The sequence below is a fragment of the Anabrus simplex genome, chromosome 5 (assembly GCF_040414725.1).
Source record: "Anabrus simplex isolate iqAnaSimp1 chromosome 5, ASM4041472v1, whole genome shotgun sequence".
Classification (NCBI taxonomy): Eukaryota; Metazoa; Arthropoda; class Insecta; order Orthoptera; family Tettigoniidae; genus Anabrus; species Anabrus simplex.
The window spans coordinates 219978628-219998078 of record NC_090269.1 but is presented as its reverse complement, the minus strand read 5'-3'; the positions used below and the strand labels follow the sequence as shown (position 1 = coordinate 219998078).

Genomic DNA, 19451 nt, shown 5'->3' with positions numbered 1-19451 from the left:
TAGAGAGCCTTCCGGAATTCCACAGGTGACTGGAGGAAAACCCGACCAGCTTCGTCAAGGGATCGGTCAACCTACTGGGAAGGACTAATTTACCAGAGGACATCTTCATGCAACTCATCACACCGCGATTAAAGGGGCAAGCCGCTACTTGGTGGAACAACTTGAAAGGTTTAAATCTAAACTGAATTGAATTTGAATTTGAATTTATTGATCATGATTTACATGCCACTGAGGCTGAAAAGCCCCTTTATGTAGCATCTTCTTATAATACAATACAGGTTTATGAACACACTAACTACATTTTTATAATATTAAACTAAACATGAAACTTTAAAAAAATGAAAATACAGATACCAAATAAATAAGAAAGTAAATCATTAAGACCTTCTGTTATTTTAGACTACATACATCTAAAGAATATAAATCTAAAGCAGAGACACAATTTTCTTCGAAATATACATATTTCTGATTGTTAGACACAAGAATGCCTGATCTCAGCCTCTTGCGTACTCCTCCAGAAAGATAGATGTTAAGAACTGCTTTAGTTGGGTACAGTTAGTGTTATTTGCGAAACGATGAAGATTAAAGACGTTAAAGATACGTGATGCAGTGCAAACAAAGGATTTGTTAAATTTAGTGGCACGATGAAGGGGAATTTGAAGGGTGGATTTTGTAAACCTATTATCTCTGTTATGTACCGACTCCATAGGTTTAAATGCATTATAAAGGTAGGATGGTGTCTTCAGTTTGAGAATTTTGTGCATAGCAACAGCTACTGAGATTTCCCAACGTTCATGGAGTTTCAACCATTGTAGCTTCAAGAGGGAATTCCTCACTAGGTTTAATTCTGAAGGTGTGAAGAGCTCCATAAAAAAAGAAGCTACTAACTGAGGCACAACCCACTGGCATGAGAGCTAGCGCCTTCGTCCTACAGAAATACCAACTCTTCAAGCGTTTGCACCCGGAAGGAAGCAAAAACAAGATCTTACCAGATATCACAGAGCTACTCCATGATAAGATTCGACCCCCAGTAAAAGTATCACAACCCAGATCCTTTGATGATCTACGCAGAATCATCGCCCAGCTGGAGGAGGAACACAAGGGCAAAGCTACGGAAGAGCCCAGTGCAGTTAGGAAGTGCTACCAGTGTGGAAGAGTGGGACACCTGAAGAACAAGTGCCCAACCCTGATGTTGGAGAAACTAGGTCTGGCCCATTTTGGATTAAGGGGGGGATGGGACCGAGAACAGGAAGGTGCCTCAAGACCTGACAGAGGAGCAACCCTGGTCAAGTAGGAGAGGGATTGGGTCAGATAGTGAGTAGAATAGGCTAACCCCATCCAGCTATCATCATAAGGACTGGCAACGAGAATTTTTCAGCCATACTCGACAGCCAAGCAAGCCATTCATTTGTCAATGGGATTGTTGCCAGATTACTACCACCTATGAAGTCTCACCACCACGGAAGGATAGTGGGAGCAGCGGATTCTTGCAAAAGTTGACGTAAACCTGGGAGATATCCAGTTAACACATCCTGTCAAGGTCCATGCATCGGAATTGTGGTGAGTCACCCAATCGCTGCGCATACAGAGTAAGCCTGGAGGAGAGGCTACTATTGGCACAGCACCATCTGGTCATCGTAAGGAGAACACATTGACTATCGTCGAGGAAGAGACTGGCAGCAAGGCAATCACGACATGGCACATGCTGGTCAAGAGGAATGTTATGTGTGTGTGTTAATTTGTAATTAGATGTGAATAAATAATTCTGTACCAACTGACAGCATCTCGTGCGCATTTTTGTGGATACATTAGACCTAGTTAACAGGAACAGACTTCTTAATATCTTAGCAGAAGATAATGCCCCACAACAGTAAATAGATAACATATACAACACATACAGTGACAACTTTATTGCAGTAAAGTTAGAAAATCATCAGACTGAATGGGAACCGATCAACAGAGGTGTGAGACAAGGTTGTAAACTTTCTCCTTTGCTGTTCATAATCTAAATGAACAACATAATGCAGGAATGGAGGCATGAAAGGCATGGATCAATCCCAGTCAGCAGATATCTGACACATCTATATGCCATACTCTTTTCTGATGATGTTGCATTGGTAGAACTGTATTTCAGTATTTAATCTCCAGAAAGTCTCTCCTCTCACCGAGCTCGATAGCTGCAGTCGCTTAAGTGCGGCCAGTATCCAGTAATCGGGAGATCGTGGGTTCGAGCCCCACTGTCGGCAGCCCTGAAGATGGTTTTCCGTGGTTTCCCATTTTCACACCAGGCAAATGCCGGGGCTGTACCTTAATTAAGGCCACGGCCACTTCCTTCCACTTCCTAGGCCTTTCCCATCCCATCGTCGCCATAAGACATATCTGTGTCGGTGCGACGCAAAGCAAATAGCAAAAAAAAAAAAAAAAAAAGTCTCTTCAAAATTCGACATGATCATTTCAACAGAAAAGAGCAAAATAATGGCCTTTAAGAGGAAGGACCCTATCTCCAGTAAAATCTGTTTAGATAATATATCTTGCCAAGAGGAAATTGATATCTCTGCAAAAATAAGCAAGTTTACCAGAACAACAGGAATTATGAATCACATTATGAAGCCATCTCTTGTCCAAAAACACACTCGCTTACGTCTTTATAATACCCTTTGCTACGGCAGTGAGATATTTCCAGAATTACAGCACATGAAATGACTTTCATGCGGAGAACAGCAGACTATACAAAATGGGATCGGAAAAGAAACGGAGATGTGCTTAAGAGACTTAATGTGAAACCAGTAATCAATTACATCTATGACTACCAAAGTAGATCCTATGCTACCAACCAAGATGACACAGATCTATAGGATGTCCAATGAAGTGATGGAAAGAAAATGCAAGACCGCAATGGGCCACATGGCCCAATACCTGGAAGGATTATGATGATGATGATGATAATTTGTTCTATACTAGAATAAACACTTCCTCAATGCCTGCAAAGGCAAAGTATACCAGTATAGTAATGATATAGGCTTTTGGGCTTATGCCATGTCAAGAAAATAAGGTGAAATTCTTTACGTTTCGCAGAGAAAGGCTTCTAAAACAATGAGCTTTGAATTTAGATGTTGCCCAATAGAAGTGGAAATGGTATGTTCATTCGTCATCAGATGGCTCCTCGGATGTGGTACAGCGCTAGCGTTCGAAGCGGAAGCTGACGGAACCATTAGAATCAGTCAGAGAGGGTCATATAACATAACAGGCGAATGCACATATGAAGGTATGACATTGACACAAGTCTTGACATAGCACAATTTATGCTTTGCTATACATATGGTATCTTAGTATTGAAAGAGTACCTTCCAATGCTAACAAAACCACACTCTTAGCCAGTAATACAGGGAAGTTGATTTCTGCACAAAATATCTAAAATTATTTGGGAATTATTCCCCTTTCTTTAAATTATATGACATTTGACTCTCTAGAGCACATGACAGTTATTTATAATGAAATGCAAGAGAACTTACCTCTAGCCAATTTACAATTGGGTCGAAATTGCAAGGCAGTCCATTGGCTTACAACCTCTGTAGGGGTCAAAGCTTCAGCTCCAAACTCATACTGATTTTCAAGCTTTGGGAAAACACACACATGTGAAGTCTCTTCTCCTTCCTGGAAGTAAAGATAAGAACATATCAAATGAGACTCCCTAAAGGTAAGAACATATCAAATGAGACTCCCAAAAGTGTTCTGTAACTTTTATCAATCAAGTGCCTTTGCAGCAATAGGGATCTTTGAAGTTATTATTATAGCTTTCACCAAATACTGCAGTCTGAAGTACTAATGCTACATACCTAACATTCTTTCAACTGCTACTGACTTCTCAAGAGATGCTAAATTACCAACATTTTGCCCTGAAAAGAGGTTCTCATGGCTGGTAATCTTTTCACTACTTTTCTTCCACAACCATGTCTTTCCTATAATCAGCTGGTTTATCTGGCAAAAGCTAATCAGTACAGCTAAATCCATTGGGTCCAAGATCTCTTCTCCTTCTTTCCATCTCATTCTACTAACGCATTCTTCCATCAAGTTGGCTGTGCGGTTTGGGTCACATAGCTAGGAGCTTGCATTCAGGAGATGGTGGTTTCAAGCCCTACTGTTGACAGCCCTGGAGATGGTTATCTATGGTTTTCCATTGTCATACCAGGCAAAATGCTAGAGATATATCTTAATTAAGGCCATGGTTATGTCCTTCCCTGCCCTATCCCATTATACCAGTGTTGCCATAAGACTTGTCTGTGTCCTTGCAACGTAAAAGAAAAAGTAATAATAATTTCTCCCATCATTGTTACTTCCTTATCTTTTGTACATTTTCTCTTTCTCCATAAACTGTCCAAAATCATTTTCTTTATTTGCATTTCTGGGATATAAAACTGTTTCTTTCTCTGGATGAAATGTCAGAAGAAAAATAATCTTGTCATTTACATACATTGTCTATTTCATGCATTCTTATACATAATTATATTCTTCCTTAAGATCATACATATCCTATTCATTATCTCTAGCCTTTTGCTGTAAAATAGCCTTAACTGTACTTCATAAATTGTCCTGAATAATAAGCATATTCTGAGGAAAAACAAACAGCTATAACAGAATTTATGAACAATGGTATATATTCAAAGTTAAGGGAATTAAGGAAATATACTAGGAATATTGGATCCAGGTGCAATATGAGAGAGATTCAGTGACAAGAAATACCTCAATTTAAATACAAAATGGTTAGGGAAGAGACCTATTATACATTTATGTGAACTTGATAAATGTGAGCTTGATAAATCACTGAAGCTTTCACATCTGTGCACAAACATATAGTGCTGCAAATGATTATGTGCGAGATATTTTGCATCTTGTTATCTAGAAAATTTCTATCATTTTCAAAAATGAAATAAATGTTACATTTTGCACTGCTTTTGTGGATCACAGGGATGTAGATTTGCTCACATCCTGCCTCCTAGGTGGTGCTAAATGAGTAGAAGTGATACATTCTTTTTTTTGCTATTTGCTTTACGTCGCACCGACACAGATAGGTCTTATGGCGACAGAAGTGATACAGGCAGTCAGTCTATCCACAGGATCTCCTGGTAATTACTGTATATACTCATACAATAGCATTATAAAAATAGCTCCTTACAGAGCTCCCCAATAAGAACACTGGACCAACCACTTGATTTCTCCAACTTAATGTTGAAAGTATTAAAAAGAGAAAGTGTGAATCATCATCATCATCATGTTCAGCTCCAGCCATGTTCCTCTTTAACTGCATCCCAATCCAAAATTCTTCTAATTATACTATTCTTGATCATTTTAATCACCTGAGCCTTGGTCTCACTCTTTGCCTTCCCTCCTTCTACCTGGGTCTCTATCACCTGCTTCGGCATCCTTCCTTCTTCCATCCTTTTAAAATATCCAAATCATATAAGATTTTACCTCTCCATTCTGTCATAAAGCTTTTCCACTCTGATTTCCTTCCTGATGTCCTCATATTTTACTCTATCCTTTCTTGCTGTTTGCTATCATACTTCTTAAAAAATGGAATTTTACGGGCCTGAATTGTATTTTTCTGTCTTTTTGTCAGTGTCCGGTACTTCCTACCTCCACACCAGGTTTCTCACATTCTGGTAGAATGCATTTACCTGTTGAATCCTTTTACTTATCTCCATGTTCAGCCCTGCATTCTCTATCAGTTTGCTTCCCAAGTACTTGAAACTCTCCACAATTTCAAGGTTTTGTCCCTTTATTCTTATAATTCATTTCCCTTCCCTTTCTTCTCTAGCCAACACCATTGACACTGTCTTACTCTTTTCCATGCTGATTTTCATCCCGTAATATTCAGTAATCTCACTCAGCATGTCAAGCTGCCCTTGTATTTCCCCTCTGTTTGTTCCCCACACACCACAGTATCATCTGCAAATAGGATTACCTTCAGTTCCCTGACCCCATATTTTACCTTTGTCTCCTTCACAATTTCGTCCATAAACATTAACAATAACAGTGGTGACAGCACACTTCCTTATCGTAGTCCAATTTTATTCTAAAACCACTCTGTCCTACCCACATGTCCCTGGAAAGTGTGAATACTTGTCACGGACATTGACGATCAGATAGTGCTCAGAAAGCCTGTCCGTGTGCACTCTGTTTTGACTCTGCAGCCAGTAAGTGCGCTGAGGTTAGAGGTGACTAGTGTTTGCAACATTCATTGTCGGGTACAACCATGCCCTACCGATGAGTACGTGCTCCTGTTGAACAACTGCAGCCATTTGAAAGGGGTCGTATTGTGGGCCTGCGGGAAGCTGGAGGGATGTATCAATGGATTGCTGCACATGTTGGGCACAATCTATCTGTGGTGGGTCGCTGATCTCAGCAGTGATCTGTGGAACATTTCCACAGCCATAGACCATACTCCAGACGTCCGCATAGTACTGATGATTGATGCATTGTGCGAGCATCATCCAGGAACAAAATCCAGCCACATGTTGCATCTGCTGTGTCACCAAGGACCTTTCGGAACCATCTGTTTGCAGCAGGATTACGATCAAGTGTGCCTCTGGCATGCTACCACTGACACGACACTGCCAGGCACGGCTACTCTGGTGTCATGAAAGCATCCACTGGAGAGGGGAATGACACGCTGTTGTCATCAGTGATGACAGTAGGTTCAGTCTGCATGCAAGTCATGGATGTACACATTTATGGCATGGACCTATTCCTTGTGGATAAAATGACCTTGTCCTTGATGATGTCACATGTTCTTTTTCCAGCAGTGTACATCTTTATTACAATTCTTTCATTATATTGTTATCCTAAGACAAAGCACAGTTCAAGTAGTTGATATGGCCATCTAAAAAAAAAAAGATAAAATATTGAAGGTGGGAAGGTGTAGAACTTGTGTTTTACACAGGTTAGAAATCTAGGAATCCCTGACTGTCATGGGCAGTAAAGGATGTATATAAACTCTGAGAAAAAGGGATTGGTAAAATGGAAGCATGTGCGTGTAATTGTGTCTCATGTTAAGAAAACTGGAATCTATAAAAAATGAACATCCACAGCCTGTTTCCAGTCATTCGACCGGGTCAAGAATGGAATGAATGAAGCCCCCATTTAGCAGTGAGGATAGGAATTGTGCCAGCTGCCAAAGCCTCTCGCACTCCTCTAGGACAATTATTAATGACTGACAAATGAAATGAAATGATACTGGAGAGTGTTGGTGGAATGAAAGATGACAGGGTAATCCGGAGTACCCGGAGAAAAACCTGTCCCGCCTCTGCTTTGTCCAGCACAAATGTCACATGGAGTGACCGGGATTTGAACTACAGAACCCAGCGGTGAGAAGCCGGCGCGCTGCTGCCTGAGCCACGGAGGCCCTAAAACTGAAATCTATAATTAAGTACAATAAACGTGTCCTGAATCATAGTTTAATACCAGTGTGTCCTTTTAATGTGTATTCAATTTTGCATACTGCAATAATTACTGTCAAAAAAGATAAAGTTAAATTCTCAGTTATTAAGACACAGTCATTCTTCCTACAACCTTCAAGATATAACATTATTAGAACAGGCTTTTCCAATCATGAAATAATCAGTATAAGGAATATAATGCTATTGGTAGAGACCATATTTTAAAGGGAAGGCTGTTTTTTTTTTTCAATGCAATAACTACATGAAATAATAAACAACAACAATAATGAATGTATCCTACTTCCAAACTAAAGTGGATTTAATTCCCTTTCTTTTTTCTGCCTTTTACAGTTTGTTTCCTTTAATAGCTGGATTTTCCCTTCATAGATACGCACGCATACACACACGCTCTCTCTCCCTCTCTTGCAACTTGGACTCATCTCTCCCCTTTGACTTGAACATTTGAAACTTGGACTCATCCACTGAGACTTGCGGGACACGTAATTGTTACACAGGTAATCACAAATTATACATACAAAGATAGGGAAACATATTTTTTTGTTTTCGATAAATCCTATTAAGGGCGATGAACAAAGGTGGAAAAGGGGTTGAATACCTTTTATGAGGATATTTATATCTCAAAAACTGTAGATACTACTGTCATGAAAATTGATATCTGGAATCTCCTTTAAAAATAAAGAAGCACGTATTTCTTTGTTTTTGGAAAATCTACTTAAGAGGGGATAAACAGGAGAGTGACAAAGGGGGTGAATTTTTAAAATGAGCATATCTACAATATATCTCAAAAACGTAACATGTTACAGCCTTGAAAATTGGTTTTTTAAATCTCTTTTAAAAATAAAGTTACAGGTATCTTTTGATTTGGGATAAACTTAGGAGTGGGTGTTGCAAAAAGGACTGAAAAAGGGGTTGCATTCTTTTTATGATACTTATATCACCAAAACTGAAGGTGTTACATGAAAATTTGATTTTGGAATCTTCTTTAAAAATAAAGAAACACGAATTCTTTTGTTTTTGGAAAATCCAATTAAATGGATACTTATATCTCGAAAACAAAGGATGTTACGGTCGAGAAAATTGATATTTGGAATCTCCTTTAAAAATAGACACACACGTATTTTGTGGTGGGGGTCAGAGGTGGAATCAAGGGGGGTGTAAAAGGAGTTGAATTGCTTTTATCACGATACAAATAAGAATAAGAAATGAACTTAAAACAATACACCCTTATGGGGGTTTTGACTGGGGGGTAAGGAATGATGACAAAAATATGCATTTATGTAAAACCTTTTGAATTATGAAGTTAAAATTTCAAATGATATCCGGGTCAGGTTTGAAACAAATTTAACCGCTCAGAGTATTAAATGAGGGTTATGATCCGAAAACGTATATATTCATTCCTTCCTCTGAAATGGTTTAACGTTCGAAGACAAAATTCCAAGTAGCGGTGTATATTTTAAATCCTAGGTGTGTTATAGGAAATATTTTTTAATGTTCCACCCCTAACGTGTTAAATGAGGTTAGCTCCGTAAAGGAAATTATTCATCTCTCCAAAACTGCTTGATGTACAAAGTTGTAATTTACGAGAAGGGTCTTCTTTTATACCCTAGGTGTAAAATATTGTATACAGTACTTCAAAATATTTCTCCTCTAAGGTGTTTAGATTGTGGTTAACTCTAAAAACACAATATCCATTCTTCTGAAACCGTTTCAGACAAGAAAATGTTTTTATGAAGGGTAGTCTTCTATATCCTAGATGTTAATAAATATTTAAAAACATTCACTCCTAAAAAATGTATTCATACAAAATCATAATTTCACACATTGGTCTAGATGTTAAATAAGATAGGGTTTACAAAATTTAAATTCTTCTGTATGGGGTTCAAATGAGTGTTCGATCAGAAAATAAATAATCATTCACCAAAAACCGTTTGAAGTACAAACTGAGGGTGTATTTTACACGCTCAGCTTCATGCAAGTGTAATGAAAATGAAAACGCACAGCCTGTTTCCAGTCATTCGACCGGGTCAGGAATGGAATGAATAAAGCTCCCATCTAGCGGTGAGGACAGGAAATGTGCTGGCTGCCGAAGCCTGTCGCACTCCTCTGGGGCAATGATTAATGAATGATTAATGAAATGAAATGATATTGGAGAGTGTTGCTGGAATGAAAGATGACAGGGAAAACCGGAGTACCCAGAGAAAAACACAATTTACAGCATCTTGTGTGTGCGTCTTAGTGGTTACAACAAGCTGACAGTAGACTCTCCAAAATGTAAAAATTTGAATAATAACTTTCAGTTTAAAACCATAGCAAAGCACGGGTATCTTACTAGTTCTGTATATTCTGGTAGAATGTACTCACCTGTTGCACCCTTTTGCTGATCTCTATATCCAGCCTTCCATTTTGCATAAGTGCACTTCCTAAGTATTTGAAGGTTTTTTGTTTCTTTTTTTTTTTTTTTCTAGTGGCTTTACGTCGCACCGACACAGATAGGTTTTATGGCGATGATGGGAAAGGAAACGCCTAGGAGTTGGAAGGAAGCGGCCATGGCCTTAATTAAGGTACAGCCCCAGCATTTACCTGGTGTGAAAATGGGAAACCACGGAAAACCGTATTCAGGGCTGCCAACAGTGGGATTTGAACACACTATCTCCCGGATGCAGCTCACAGCCATGCGCCTCTGACCGCATGGCCAACTTGCCCAGTGAAGTATTTGAAGCTGTCCACAATTTCAAGGTTCTGACTGCCTTTATGATTAATTTCTCTGTCACCTCTTATCACCATTGTCCTGCCCTTCTCCACACTGATTTCATACCATGTTTCATAATTATCTTATTCAGTATGTCCAATCACAGTGATGACAGCACACCTCCCTGTCTAAGCCCAGTAACATTCCTAAACCATTCCAAGTGTCTGGACACAGCTAAAATATTTGCCATATATTGCATATAGAATTTCCATCATTTTATGTTGACTACCTTCCTTACCACTGTTTCCCACACTTTCTTCCTGGGTACACTATCATGTGCCCTTACTACACTGACTGACAGAGCAAATGCAACACCAAGAAGGAGTGGTCAGAACTTTATGCCAATTGCAGGGTAGACTGACGTCACTGAGGTATGCTCATGATGTGAAATGCGCCGCTGTGCTGCGCACGTAGCGAACGATAAATGGGACACGGCGTTGGCAAATGGCCCACTTCGTACCGTGATTTCTCAGCCGACAGTCATTGTAGAACGTGTTGTTGTGTGCCACAGGACACGTGTATAGCTAAGAATGCCAGGCCGCCGTCAACGGAGGCATTTCCAGCAGACAGACGACTTTACGAGGGGTATGGTGATCGGGCTGAGAAGGGCAGGTTGGTCGCTTCGTCAAATCGCAGCCGATACCCATAGGGATGTGTCCACGGTGCAGCGCCTGTGGCGAAGATGGTTGGCGCAGGGACTTGTGGCACGTGCGAGGGGTCCAGGCGCAGCCCGAGTGACGTCAGCACGTGAGGATCGGCGCATCCGCCGCCAAGCGGTGGCAGCCCCGCACGCCACGTCAACCGCCATTCTTCAGCATGTGCAAGACACCCTGGCTGTTCCAATATCGACCAGAACAATTTCCCGTCGATTGGTTGAAGGAGGCCTGCACTCCCGGCGTCCGCTCAGAAGACTACCATTGACTCCACAGCATTGACGTGCACGCCTGGCATGGTGCCGGGCTAGAGCGACTTGGATGAGGGAATGGCGGAACGTCGTGTTCTCCGATGAGTCACGCTTCTGTTCTGTCAGTGATAGTCACCGCAGACGAGTGTGGCGTCGGCGTGGAGAAAGATCAAATCCAGCAGTAACTGTGGAGCGCCCTACCGCTAGACAACGCGGCATCATGGTTTGGGGCGCTTTTGCGTATGATTCCACGTCACCTCTAGTGCGTATTCAAGGCACGTTAAATGCCCACCGCTACGTGCAGCATGTGCTGCGGCCGGTGGCACTCCCGTACCTTCAGGGGCTGCCCAATGCTCTGTTTCCGCAGGATAATGCCCGCCCACACACTGCTCGCATCTCCCAACAGGCTCTACGAGGTGTACAGATGCTTCCGTTGCCAGCGTACTCTCCGGATCTCTCACCAATCGAACACGTGTGGGATCTCATTGGACGCCGTTTGCAAACTCTGCCCCAGCCTCGTACGGACGACCAACTGTGGCAAATGGTTGACAGAGAATGGAGAACCATCCCTCAGCACACCATCCGCACTCTTATTGACTCTGTACCTCGACGTGTTTCTGCGTGCATCGCCACTCGCGGTGGTCCTACATCCTACTGACTCGATACCGTGCGCATTGTGTAACCTGCATATCGGTTTGAAATAAACATCAATTATTCATCCGTGCCGTCTCTGTTTTTTCCCCAACTTTCATCCCTTTCGAACCACTCCTCCTTGGTGTTGCATTGTCACTGTCAGTCAGTGTATATCGAGAAATGTCATCACTAGATCTATGCCATACTCCTAACGTCCTACCATCAACTATCTCATACTTATTTTAAAAGTTATCAAAAGACATGTCAGACTCATCTGGGTGACAAGTTATCAAAAGCCATGTCAGACTCAACTGGGTGACTACTTGTCACCAACCGATTCTCCAAAGTTGAGAGCCCTTGGAGGACCAAAAAGGATAGCAAAGATGGTTTGACTTTCAAACAAATAATACTTCTCCACTTTTCTTATATGTGACAAATAAAATGTGTGATCAAGGCATCTTTATATTTTGTTGATGAAGATATATTTTGTTCTCCAGAAGTTATTAGTGGAAAAGGTGAACTCCCCCCTGATCGATATCAGTTCTTTTACATCCATCTCTTCTAGACCCCCATCTCGTCTCTGTGATGGATATAGAACTGGGATTGATAAGGAGACAGCAGTATATGGAAGACATAGAGACTTCCCTTGTTAGTGTTTTCATTTTTGTCCTCGTATCATCTTCCCACATTGACCTGTCGTGTTTATTCCAGTATGTGTTCCTATCTTTCTATATATGACTTTATTTGTCACTTGTTGGTTCCTTTCCATTACTTGTATGCACGGAATAAAGTAACAAGCCATCTACGTTAGTGACTATTGATTTTAGAGCCTCTCAAACATCTCTTATAAACCTCTTTCAAAACATGCAAATAGACAAAAAAGTACAAGTTTAAAAACACTGCAGAATGTATTTAAACTACTTCCAAGAATGTATTTCAAACTTTTATCCCACACATAACAGTGCCTCAAATATGCAATGAAAAGTTAAAATCAGTATGTTGATAATATAATTTTTATATATCGATTACCTACCTCACATGCATCCACTTTACACCGTACAAGCAGTTTAATATCTCGACAGCTGCCAATTCCTTTCAAGAAATCCTCTCGCAAGTCCTCCTTGTTTCTCTTCATTGGTGACAACTTCCAAAGGCGATATGCAACAAATGTTTTTGGAGCAGGTTGCATTTTAGTGTATTGTCCATCAACAGGCAACTCCACAATCAGAGATTCTTGAAGCTTTGTATGATGAGTAGAAGTTTTGTCGGGTACCTCTAAAGATGGTGTCAATTTTTCTGGAGAATTCATGGGTGCTGCTGTCTGCGGTAACCACTGTGAGGTAGTGCCAACTGATGAAGACAATGAGAGCTCCGCCAAGGAAGTGTTGGCAGCTAGATCTGTCTCATGTTCTGGTTGATCTTCTCTTTCTGAATCACTGTTATAGTCAATCATAAGATTATCTGAATCACTATCATCATCATCGTCGTCGTCGTCATAATAACCATCATCTTTGGAAACATTGACTATTTTCACTTCATGAATATTGTCTACTTTTGATACCTCTGGAGGATTATTACAGATATTTGCGGCTTCACTGGTAGCAGCTGAAGATGTTGCTGACGAGACTACATCAGGAACACAGGTATTATTTTTTGGATCTCTTGAAGTATCTCTGCATAAAAGATTAGTAGAAACATTTAGTATTCAAGTCAATTCATATGCACAGGTAATTAATTGATTTATTTAGTTTATTAGTTATTTAGATTATGCATGCATATTGAGGAAAAAAGAACATGATAAAAAACTGCAAGGATTAACATATGATACAAAATAGACATAAAAATAGAGAAAACACAATGCAAAATGGAGAGAGATATATACACAAACACAAACCAAAAACAAGAGAGAGAAAGAAAATTACAAAAACAGAAATGAAGAAAAATATATGCACATAAATTAAAAGATGAAGTCAAAGTCAAAGTCATCTCCGTACAGTCCGTGAAGGCCCTTGGAGTGGTGGAAGGTAAAGGCTTCCACCATCTGTAACCTTGGCACTTGATGGGGTAGAGTGGTTAGCTCTACACCCGGCCGCCTTTGTCCCCAGGAATTAACCTGGTACTCATTTTTGGCGTAGGCTGAGTGAATCTTAGGGCCATGTGCACCTCCGGAAGTGGAAATCTTGTTTCTTAAATTTTACAACTTCCTGGCGGGGATTTGAACCCATGTCCTTCCGGGCGAACCGAGCACGCCTTTACCGCCTCGGCCAGGCAGCCCCTTTAAAAGATGAAGACAATAACTAAATTGGACTGGTCCAATCATCACAGCCACAGAATACCTGTCATTGATGCTGTCACATGTTAGTTTACAGTCCCAGACAAGGCTCTATATGACCACCTGAAAGTGATGTGTACAATTGTGTGGTTATCCAGCTCCATGGCTGGAAGGACAGCACCTCAGCCTTAGGTTCCCAGGCTCGATTCATGGCTGGATCAGAGGATTTTAACTGGAAATGGCTAATTCCCTTGGCATGGGAACTAGGTGTATGTGCTATACCCAAAATCCCTGCAACTCATACACCACACACAACACTATCCTCCATCACACTAAAACACAGTTTCCTATTCAAAACAGACGCTGCCTGCCCTCGTTCAAGGGTCTGCCTTACGGGAGTTGCATCAGTCTAACAATAACCACATCAAATTATTTTTAAAAAATTTTTTTTTTGCTAGTGGCTTAACGTCACACCGACACAGGTAGGTCTTACTGCAACGGTGGGATAGGAAAGGCCTAGGAGTTGGAAGGAAGCGGCCATAGCTTTAATTAACATACAGCCCCAGCATTTGCCTGGTGTGAAAATGGGAAACCACAGAAAACCATCTTCAGGGCTGCCTACAGTGGGATTCGAACCCACTATCTCCCAGATGCAAGCTCACAGCACGCGTCCCTGACCACATGGCCAACTCGCCTGGTATAATAATAATAATAATTATTATTATTATTATTATTATTATTATTATTATTATTATTATTGTCTTCTTCAAAAGACATTTCATGGTCGACTGCCTAAGGTGTCACCTTGAAATCTGCCAGTTACAATTCTAAATGTTATTCGGAAAGGTGAAGATGAGAGATGAAGGATGATTTTATGAAATTGTGAAGACGGCTTTCTGCCTTATTACATCTTAGTTGTTCAGGACTGGGAGTAGGCATTTCCTCCATATCCCGCAAACATTATGGTTTTCCCACTAATACCCGGGTAGCTGATTGCAGTGGTTTCCCACTGGGTGATGGGGTCGCCACATCCCTACGCCTACCAACAAAATGAAAAAAGCACAATTTCTAACCTGGTCAACTTATAACAAAAAATGTTTGTAACAGACAATGTTACTAAACTGTAATTTTTCCCGAAGCCACTTATGCTTGCAAAACCTTGTTCCAAATTTAAAATGAAGGAAGAACTGATCACTCCTCAAAACTGAAAGAAAAATTATAATAATTCTTTTTAATGATTTCTTTCTAATAATTATTAGTGTTACGGGATTATCCGTGGACCAGCAGAGGTGAAAAGAAGGTGTGGGCTTGAATGGGTCTAACTACAAGTTCGAAAGATGAATTAAAATTTCAACAGAGGTTATATTTTCAAAAACTTAACAATGGCGACATAGAATTTTTGAGCGTACAACAAATAACAAGTTAAATCAGGTACACGATCAAGAAGTCCAAAACTAGAGAAAAATTTAACCAGTTTCCACTAGGGGAAATAACAAGGAAAAGTTGATACACAGCAACTTTACAAATCCTGGGCTACAAGCCCCAAAGTCTGAGCTCTCAGCTCACAACCACAAATTACCAAAGGGCAGAAAACCCCTTCATTACATGGAGCATTTGCTCCCACTTAGTAATGTCAAGCCTCCTAGAGGCACCTTCCACAATACCAGAAAGAGCTGACCTGCTCTCGATTTTTACAAGCCTATCAAAGGCAATAACAGACTTTTACACAAACTGCCATCAAGGCATAATAAAGAAACAGGGGTATCTCGTACCCAATCTACTGGGCCTTAGTGTGCAAAAACTAGGTTAATTTAAAAGGCCCAAAATAAAAAGGATGGAGGCGTGAATTTGCACTCCTAAATCTACATTTTCAAACCTAAGTGGCTCTAGGCCGATACACAGGGGCTAATCCCAAGCTAGGGAGGTGACTCGTATGAGAAAACTTTAATACATTAAGGAAGAGAAGAAACGGTTACGAAAACGTAGTCACCTCAATTTCAAATGAAGGGGAGCTCGAGAGGGTAAAGTACTCTCTATCCGCGAATTAAAATTCAAGAAAACTGAAGTTTATTAGGAAAAGGGTTTACATGTTTAATAGTTTACATATTAAAGGTTTCGGAACTTCCCCGGGAGTTAAACTGCTGAGCTAGCAAGAAATAAAGATGTTAAGAGGCCATTACCTTGATGAAGAGCTGCTGCCTGAAGAACGGGGCGCTTCCCACCCCCTGCTACATATCCACACACAAAGCTAGATGTTACTGAAGTGGCCCGGAGACAAGAAAATCAGCAGTTTTTATACCCTCATGGAAAATTCGAGACCTTTCAGGAATGAGTAGACACACCCACTCAATTTTTATTGGTAGACTAAGAATTACACATGGAAATTTAAAGAAGAAAGCTATGATTGGAGGAAAATTAATTACAGAAATTACTGATTGGTTAAATTCAAAACAGGCGGAAAGAAAGGATTAATATTGCCAACCCACAAACCACAGAACAAAATTTAGTAAAGACACAACTGATGAATACAAAATTTCTTCAAGAAAGTTCATTCCTTCACACTAGAGTGCATAATCATAGCTTTGTTGGTAGAGACCTCTGTTAGAGAATGTCCCCACTTCTCGATCAATGAAAAAGAAAAGCAAATCAAAAACACACAGTGACATCTTCTGATAACCAGTCGAGTTAGTTCGGTGGTTAAAGTTCCGGGTTTCTCCAGTAGAGAAGTTTCAATTGGCGCAAGATTTAACTTGCGTCGAAGAGGTGTACCGCCCGGTACAGACCTCCCCCCCAAAAGTCCTTCCAAGGGGTGACACATAAAAAAAAAATTTCCAAAACAAAAGTCCAAGTTTGTTGCTGGTTAGTTGAAGAAGAATTTAGAAGAGAAAATATAATTTTTTTTGTAGTCGGAGGTCTCTGAAGTTGTTTGATATAGATGGGTAGGACTAGTTTAAGTCCAGCTTTAGAATTTCTTTGTTGTATCAGAAGAGCGAAACAAAAATATTAATTCATGGAAGTAATATTTCTCTAAGTCCACCAAAGGTTGATTTGAAGCAAAACTGTATTAACTGCAGAAATAGAGTGTCCATGTAGCTGAAGAAGTACATTAGCCGTCGATTAATTTTGACGGCAAGACCTGTCGCCGCTGCCAAAGTTCCGTCAAGGTCGTCCAGACCCCTCAAGTACCCTGAGATACCTTTCTCTCGCTACTATGAGAGGGGTAGTCGTGGTGAAGCATGCCGTAGAAGTGAAGTTTGTTTACAGTCCTCGAGTAGCTTGCGGGTGGTGCGTCGCACATCAGCCTTGGCCGGAAGGAGGGCTCCAGCTCGCCGTACACTGGTTGACCTCACTGGAGTGGAGTGGGCCCGTATCCCACCTCAGTGGCGGTACGGCGCCGCACGGCTGCGGGGGCACTGAAACAGTAAGATCTCGGCGGCAGAATTTTTGTTGGAATATAATGTTTCAGGGCACTGACTTGGAAGTGAGGCTGAGGGGCCAGCGGCGTGGAAACTTTTTATTTTATTTTTATTGCCACTGGTGTGGTTTAGCAGGAGACAGAAGCGTGGTAATGGCCGAATTGACAGGACAGCAGAGTAACTATGGGGAAGGTTTTACAATATTTATACGAAGCACATAAAAAAAACAACCAAACGTAAAAATATAAGGGGCAGAAGGCCTAATTTTTAGAGAAAAATATAACCATTGGGGTTCTTACAAGATGTTAAAGATCCAATGAGCAAGTACTTTACACAGGCTTCACCTGAGACAGGTGAACCCTAAAGATTCTCTCGGTGGCTGGATTGCTCACTAACAATGTGACCGGCGTAAGAAAATCTAAAATAATGCACGGCCCATGAAATCTGGGGGCAAGCATGCCCACGGGAACAAAGTTCTTGACCATAACTTGGTCTCCTACTTTTAAATTGGTGGGCCTCTGTCCACGATCATATCTTTCCCTAACCTTTTCATGAGAAATTTTAAGGTTGGCCTTAGACTTCTTTCAAAGATCTTTAATATTATCTGGATCTATTGTCTCAGGTAGAATATCACTAAGGGCCGGTTTCATCAACGTGGGTTAAAACCTTAACCCCGAGTTACACAGTTTTAACTCTGAGTTTGACTGTTCATTCCGTTTCATCAAGGAGGGTTATTTTTAACTCTAGGTTAAGACCGGAGTTAAGTTAACCCCGCCTTTCACCTGGGTTAAACTATTTATTCGAGGTTAAAAGCAATATGGCCACAGTAAATCATGCATTTGATGCAAAGTTGCTTTATTTAGATTTGATAAACGGTGTTCCTAACAGAAATAGGCCTATAATAAGAAGGAAAGACTTTGAAAATCTATCTGAGGAATAATTTCTGAAGAGATAGACTTCAAAAACCGTTGTCAGAAAATTCGTCGATGAAGTTCGCGAGAGGTTAGAATACACAGCTGATCGAAACAAACTTGGGCTTGCGAACTAAAAGAAACTACATTGACCGTAATAGTAGCAACAGCGGTATTGTACAATATTGCTGTGGAGACCCGAGATTAACTTCCCCCACAGGACTTGACTCTGCGTCAGTATCTCACAGGAAGGAGAAGGAACAGGAATGTTGGAATTGAGAATGACATCATTCTTCACATTGATAACGACAGCACTGCAGTGGCATATAGGAATGCAACTGCACACCACCACTTCAATAGTACAACACTAATGAACATTATACTGTGTATTACGTAGTGGTTATACAGAAATGGACTTTGAAATTAAACTGTATATTTACTTCCGTGTATAATATTGCTGTGAAGGTGTGCCAACTTTCAAAACAACTCTTGGCACAGAGAAGCTAAAATTTTTATAGAACTGTTTTAGTTGTTTCGTAGATCGCACTGTAACGTGGGCAATATTATTAAATTCCCCTGTTATTCTTTTCCATGTATCCTCCTTTTCTTTTAATTGTATACCGTCAATCTTCTTGCATTCTATAATACTTCGGTACTCGGTGGCTAATTCAATAAGTAATGATTTTTCTAAAGCAGAAAAATTCGTGCCACTATTTTTCTTCTGCACTTCTTCCATTTTTCGTTCAAGATCACGAAAGAATAATATCTACCATGGACCTGAGGAAGAAAACGAAATACAGTGCAAGAAATAAACAAAAGAACCACGCAAGAAGTGTGTTCATGATCTCTGATTTTTAGTCACTGCCTCCTTGATTATTAGGACAGCTGTTTCCTGCGAGGGTTAACGCGGTGTTAGTTAACCCTCTGCCGAAATAGCTTGGTGAAACGCGTGACTTGTAAGAATGAGTTAAAATATTAACCCTAAGTTAACAAACCCAGGGTTAGAGAATATTTAACCCACGTTGATGAAACCAGGCCTAAGAGACCAAAGGTTAGAGAGCAGCATGTTGGGAACAAACTTAAACATCAAAGAAGCTGGAGTAAACTTA

The 19451-nt window shown here is 40.5% G+C and overlaps 1 protein-coding gene across 1 annotated transcript in view; it reads right to left on the bottom strand.

The window, feature by feature from the left end:
• LOC136874783 (little elongation complex subunit 2) overlaps nucleotides 1–19451 on the bottom strand; it is a 325510-nt gene that overhangs the window by 60114 nt on the left and 245945 nt on the right. Inside the window, exons 9-10 of the mRNA XM_067148455.2 lie at nucleotides 12777–13416; nucleotides 3513–3654 (exon numbers count right to left, since the gene is read on the bottom strand). Coding sequence (XP_067004556.2) covers nucleotides 3513–3654; nucleotides 12777–13416 — 782 coding nt within the window. The remainder of the gene's footprint in view (nucleotides 1–3512; nucleotides 3655–12776; nucleotides 13417–19451) is intronic.